Below are 6783 nucleotides of genomic sequence, written 5' to 3' on the forward strand. Positions count from 1 at the left end.
TACTCAAAACAGTAGTAAAGAAAGTAAAAGAATATAGCCTTCTTCTACATTAACTAGTAATTTTTTCTCCCCACCCCAAAAAAGTGACAATTTTCAAATAATTACCAGTAAATGGAAAGGAGATAGAACAGAGTTGGAGTTGGGCTAACATTTTATGATATTCTTTTGAATAGAGACAATATCAGCCTTTAACATATTTAAAACCTAGAATGCTTTTATTTTGCTTATTTGAGGTGTTAAACATTCTGCATTTTACCCATAAGCTATAATTTCATCATGAAAAATAAATTTTAATAAAGTTACTGAATTATTTTTAAATAGAAACACTTTTTAAATATAAAGCGGTATTAAGGTGTTATCAGTTATGACATTTCCTTCTTTCCTGATGTTTTGCTCTTATAATATCTTAAAAAAATCAATTACCATTTTACTAGGGAAAATAAAAGCACTGGTCAAAGAGGAATTACCATATTTCAGCCCAGGAATTTGACAGTAGTTTTAAGATGATGTCCATGGCTTTTTTTTTTTTTCATCTTTGAGAACTAAGAAATAAGTTTAACTTAAAAAGAAAATTATAGGTTTTGAACACTGAAATGGACTTTGCTTCTTACTGTTTATTTTTCAAATCATTGAGTTTAAATAAGTTGGAAAAACAAAAAATGCATTCTTAAAAAAAATGGGATAAATGTTAATAATGAAGCAGAGTAATTATAAATACACAGAAAGTCAACTTAAAGACCACAGCACCAGTGTAGGAATAGAAATCTAATTTAACTTATTCTAAAATTATCCTAATGTCATCGGAATATGGAATTCAGACACCTAATAGATGTCATCTGAAGATAAATCTTTCTATTCATTTATTTGTAACATCATTCCTTTAACATTTTAACTAACTGTCCTCAAAATTGTTAATTTGCTGCAGTCTTTCAATGGAATGGCCATCTTTTAAAATAAGTCTTACTAATTATTTCTTGATTCAATTCTACTTTTCATACTCTTTATCAAATAGCATTATTTCACCAATTTTTTAGAACCCAAATGTAAATAATGCTAATAAGCTGTAATTTTGGCAAAAATTAAAAATACATGTATGTAAATAAACATTAAACAAACAAAAAAACCACACATGGACCACAGAGTGTTTTCTTCTGATACTCGTCCAAACACAAAAGCAGGATATAATCCCTTGTACTCAAACAAGACAAATTCAACTTAAAAATTCATGGAAAACAGAAAAATTTTACATCAATATTTAAATTCTCTGAAGTATCAATGGATCCTAAAAACAACAGCTCTCATCTGAGGCTTGTTTTTGCTTCTAATTTGAACTAGACACTACAAAATGACATAGAAATATTAAAATACTTCATATTTTTCTACTAAAATGTATCACAACACCAAAATATGAGTGTCTTATTTTAGATATCATCTTACCTGATCCACTGAACTGACTGCTTCCCAGTGTCGTTGGTCTGGTCTTCCCACTATTAACAGGTGGAGAAAACATCTACAAAATAACCCAAATGTACCTGTTAGTCTTGAAATTCTTCTAGACTCCTTGCAAACAAAAGTCCACCAAGAATCATCAGTTACTGTATTTCAGAAGAAAGTTAAGATAAAATTGAAAATATACATTCAGACCCAGAAAAGCAAACACACTAAGTGATACTATTTCCTAATGCTACTTGGAAATACTGGTTATAGTCTGTTCTCAAAACCCAGTCACTTACATTAAGGTTAAAAATTATATTAAGGTTAAAAATTTTGTCCATGATCTTCACTTTCTAGCAGAGATCTCATTACATTTACACTACTATTCAATACACACAGTCAGAATCACATCCAATGAAACAACTACAAAGAGTAAGGATCCATTATAACCCAGTTTTAGAAAGTAGGTATTGGTCCTGCATTAACAACAGTTAATAAAGGAATTCAACCCATTAGAGATAAAGGCAGTAGGCCTTAGGTTTCAGCTATTTTTAAGTCCTTTAATTATTTCCCCATGGTAAAAGACTGACAAATATACATATATATGTTTATATCTATATACATACACAAATATACATGTCCTTAAAAGTGTTCAAACAGGCTGGAAATTCCTGCCTTTAACTGGCTTTCTCCTAACTGACCTCTTTCGGGTATTATAAATTCTATCACATCTTAGGAAGAGAAATGGAGTGCACCAAAAATAATTTTTTTTTCATATAAAGTTCAAAATCCCTAATAATCATCAGGGTCAGAAGGTGACTCAACCAAAGCTCATGGTTACATTGTTCTCCTTTTAACTGGTTAAATCAAATGACCCCTCTGGCATTAAAGTTTTAAATCTGCAAGTCTAGACATTACATCAAAGTTCAGGTGTCCAACTTGGGGGAGCTGGACTCCAGCCCTGAGAACTACTGCTCAAAGCAGATGGAGTTCACGCTGCCTAGTCTCCACGTCGCTTTTCCCCCCTCCCTTTTCCTTTTTTTTTTTTGGTAAACCTCAGCAGAACCCCAAGATGCCGCGGAAAGCTCTCATACCGCACTGAAGTCCAGCAGGTCGCTCAGCTCCTTGTCGGTCCCTATAGCGGCCATGCGCTGCTGCTGGGGATTCATCTTCAGCCACTTCTAGCGGGTCCTAAAGCAGAGAAAATAGGTTCAGACAGACCACCGAGGCCCAAAGAGTGTGAGAGGATGAAGAGGGGCGTAGGGCAGGAGAGCCGTGAGCTGACTTCCACTACCCCACTCGTTCCCACCGCCGTGCGGGCAGGGGGCAGGAGAGCCCAGCACCGCGCCGGGTCGGTGAATCCACGCGTTTCTCCGCGCGGCCCGGGAGAGTCGCGGCGGCTCCCGCAACTCGCCGCCTCTCCCGCAAGTTTCCGAGCTCAACCCTGCCCCCTCCGCGGCGCCCCCACCCCGCGCGGCCGCCGGGTGTTCGGCGCGGCGCCCGGCCGGGCGGGGGTCTCGAGGGGCGGGGTGAGGGGCGACTGGGCGTCCAGCGAGCGGAGCGGCGACGAGGGGAGATGCGAAGTGACTCACAGGCTCGGCAACAATAGAACTGACAAGTTGCAGGGAACGCGCCGCTCGCAGGCCCGCGTCTGCCGCCGCCGCCGCCCGGACGTCCCCAGCGGGCCCCAGGGGTCGGAAAGCAACCCCCGCGCGTCCGAGGGGCGTTTTTAAAAAGAAAATACAAACCTCGACAACTAGTCTCGCTCTTGCCCGGCGTCCTCCTCCCCCGACTCGGCCTCCTCCCACTTTTGCTGCCCTGCCTGCGGCCGGCTAGCCCCGGACCTGCCGAACAATGAGCCCGGCGCGGCGGCCGAAGCAGCCTGCTCTCCCGCGCGCCCCAGAGCCGGAGCCGAGTGCCGAGCGGGGCGCGCAGGCCGAGCGCGCCGCCCGCGGGCCTGGCCGCCCGCGACTCTCGCCTCCGCCCCCACTCCGCTCCCCAAGTTGGAGGGAACCCCGGGCTCGCCTCTGTACAAAGGGGCGCGGAGTTGGGGCGCGGGGCCGGGGTCGCCTCCGCTCCGGCAGGGACGCGGCGGCGCCCCTCAGCCCCCAGCCCCGCCACGGCGTACCCCTCCCGCTCGCCTCTCCGCAATTACCTGCCGCCCCGTCTCCGCATCCAACCACCCCGATTAAAGTTCACTTTGGCCGGGAGAGCGGGCTCGGGCTTCCCCTTGCACCTCCCGGAGGCTCGGCTCACTTTGCCCCGCGCGAGCTCTCGGATCCGGGCGGGAGAGGCGGCTCTCGGGCCTGGCCGCCCCTTCCTCCCGGGGCGGGCTGGCGGTCCCCCCGAATAGAACTTGTGGGTCTCCTCAGGCGGACATTTTTTTCGCTGAGACGGCCTCAGCACCGCGCTCGGCTCCGCTCCGGATCCCTCCGCGCCGGGAAGAGCCTCGGGTTAACCCTTTCGTCCCCTGCTCGCTCCTGCCGCCAGCGCCGAGGAAGTGGGGCCGGCGGAGGGGGTGGGGAGGAGCCGGCGGGAACGGGGAGGAGCCGCCGCGCGGCGGGTGGACAAAGCCCGCGGTGGGGTGAGGCGGGACGAAGTCGGGGCTGCCGGGGAGGGGCGGGAGACGCGCGCGGGCACCCCGCGAAGTAGGACCGGACCGCCCGCCGAGGGCGCCGAGTCCGTGCCCTCGGGAGCAGGGAAGCAGGCACCGTGGCGCCTCCTCTGGCTTGTCCCGCTCCTGCCTCGGGCGGCAGAGCGGCGCGGGGGAGACGCAGCTGCGGGCGCATCTGGATCCGCTGCTCAGGCCACCCGGTCCGAGGCCACAGAGCCCTGGAAGCTGCAATTCCCGACCAAGCCACACTTGGGCCCGAACGTTCCAGCCCCGGGAGGCTGCGCCGCGCTGGCGGGGGATGCGTGTGTCGGGAAGGGAGACCGAACCACCTAGGTCCGCGCTTGGAGTTGCTGCAGCTGGTCCAATTCGTTGCTAAGCAGCACGCAGGAAAAGGGTCACAAGCTCCCTCAAACTATACAAAGCAGTGTGGGCTTCAGGTACCCAAACACTCCACTCACACATCCCCCAAGTCTACAATCACCTCTTCCCACGCGAATCCTGTTCGGGGCCACGGAATTGGACAGCAAGACGAGTTCTTGGAAACGGATCAAGCCAGTGCCTTCATTTTGCAAAGATGGCCCAGGGAGGTTTGGTCGCACAGCCGCTGTCTTGGCCCAAGTTCTAACTTAGCCCGAAGAAGCTCCAAGCAGAGAAAAAAGAAGACAAAATAACCAAACTTAAATTCCTTTCAGTTTGGAAATGGAAGTAAGGTTTTCTCCAGTGACATCCAATGTTTTAAGTCTTTTGGCTCAGTGAGTGTAGTAAAGACCATTTAAGGGCCAGGCAGAAGAAACACTGAAGAGAGAAGACACATCCAAAGTAACAAATTGAAGGAAGCAGCCAACGCCTTGAGGGCAACAACATGGCAAGAAGGAGTCATTGAAGCCCAGACTTGCAAGGAAACAAGGAGGTAGATTTAGCTGCAAATATGCAATTGCTTTACTTTATCACAACCCAAGCTGTCCAGAGGGAGAAAGCAATTGTTGCTTGGGGCTGGGGGTTTCCAAGACGTTGCCAATGGACACAGCCTGGACCTTGTGCCATATCCTGTGGTAGTTTCTCCATTATCCGCTCTCCCTAAGTTAACACTCCTTGTTCTTAGCCGTCACATCCCTGCCCTGGCTGAGGCCTGCTGGAGCATGTGGTTCCAATATTAACAAATTAGCATAATTCCAACCTAAATAAAGCAACATAGCCACAGTTACTGGTTGGCAATGGGCACGACACAATTTGAGACAATGAGAGGAAAAATTTGCTGTGGACTTTTGGGGGCAGTTTTGTTTGTCTGTTTCACGTATTCCAAAACAACTTCAGTGGCAACCTCTTCTTTCTGCATGTACTCCAAAAATCAGGGATCATAACAACAACAAAAATTGAAGGAACATCACTAGCCTGTTGTATGAAGAAAAAAAAAAAGGAAGAAAGAAAAGAAAAATAAAGAGCCCCTGTTTTCCAAGCAGCTGTTTTCCAAGCACAAGGTCCAGCTAGATTAAATGAAGTAAGCATGGAGAAAGCAAAGAGATAGGATCTTTGATGATGCTTTTGAGGCTCTGATCAAACAGCTTCTGAACCCAGGTCTGCTTTCATTGGTGAAACCAATGGAATTCGAGTTTTCTTCTATTTGTAATCTAGTGTGTTCTAAGTAATACAGACCCAATGGCCAATTTTTGCAGCAAAGACCTAAACATCAGATGGGAAGTCTGACTAGAACTTTTAAGGTCCATTCTATCACTCAGTGGTAAACCTGAAGAGAAATATTGGAGAAAGGAGAATGTAATCCCATCTGAAGGATTAATGCTGTTTTCAAAAAAAGGGGGGTGAAGAGAGAACTAGTTTCTTTTCTTCTTTCTCATATGACTAATTCAGAAGAAGAAATAGCTATCTACCCAAACCCTCACTTATGAGGGCTCCTTTACTCCTTTGAAGGAGTGACTGTTGAAGTTTTTCACATCTATTATGGCCCATACTGGTTTATACTTTATTTTCTCTTTAGATTAAATACTCCTTAGGCAATAGGCTTGCCATGCATCTGTCTGCACCATGCACCTAACATGGGACTGAATACATAGTAGACACTCAAGAAAGGGAGGTTGGAATTAAATCTATCAATCATTTGACATTATAACATGAATTAGTTTTTCATGCTGTTATGTAATCTTTGTATATATCATTTTTAATACAGAAATATTATTCCCACCAATGGATTTCCTGTAATACTCCCTATATATATGGAAGACAAAGAGCGTATAGATACCACAGTTTCGTGTCACTTATAACTAATTTCTGGGCCTTTGCTGATTTTGTTAAATAGAGCCAGAAGGCTTTACTGAAAAGCTCAGGGGGAAAACAACTAGTAATACAAATTCAGTGATTATTTAGGGTACTGTAACTATAGTGTAAATTAATCAATATCAATCAATATTGAAATATAACGTATTTCTTGATTTATTACATCAATCAATATTGAAATATAACGTATTTCTTACATCCAAGGTTGGTGCTGAATGCAGTGAGGAGCAGAAAATCTCAAACCCACCCTGCCTTAAGAATGTTGTAATTTGATATATTTTATTTCCACATCCATTCACCTTACCTGCCACTGGGCAGACGCAATAATTCTGTCAACAGAGTTTCAGTAACCACTTCCTAAGAGCCCCCACTCTATGCTCAAAAACACATAGACACAAATTTATGAGGAAGACCTGAGTTGCGCAGAGAAACCTTTACAGTCAAAA

At 45.7% G+C, this 6783-nt stretch overlaps 1 protein-coding gene across 2 annotated transcripts in view; it reads right to left on the reverse strand.

Annotated features, from left to right (window-relative positions):
• The window catches only part of TCF12 (transcription factor 12), a 389433-nt gene extending 385604 nt beyond the window's left edge, over window positions 1–3829 (reverse strand). The window contains exons 1-3 of one of the 2 annotated variants that reach the window (XM_044231896.1): window positions 3590–3829; window positions 2529–2625; window positions 1438–1510 (exon numbers count right to left, since the gene is read on the reverse strand). In XM_044231896.1, coding sequence (XP_044087831.1) covers window positions 1438–1510; window positions 2529–2603 — 148 coding nt within the window. In that variant the 5' untranslated portion in view covers window positions 2604–2625; window positions 3590–3829. The remainder of the gene's footprint in view (window positions 1–1437; window positions 1511–2528; window positions 2626–3589) is intronic. The other variant, XM_044231897.1, reaches the window with a different exon arrangement.
• Window positions 3830–6783: the final 2954 nt, after the last annotated feature.

Source organism: Neovison vison, chromosome 13, assembly GCF_020171115.1.
Source record: "Neovison vison isolate M4711 chromosome 13, ASM_NN_V1, whole genome shotgun sequence".
Classification (NCBI taxonomy): Eukaryota; Metazoa; Chordata; class Mammalia; order Carnivora; family Mustelidae; genus Neogale; species Neogale vison.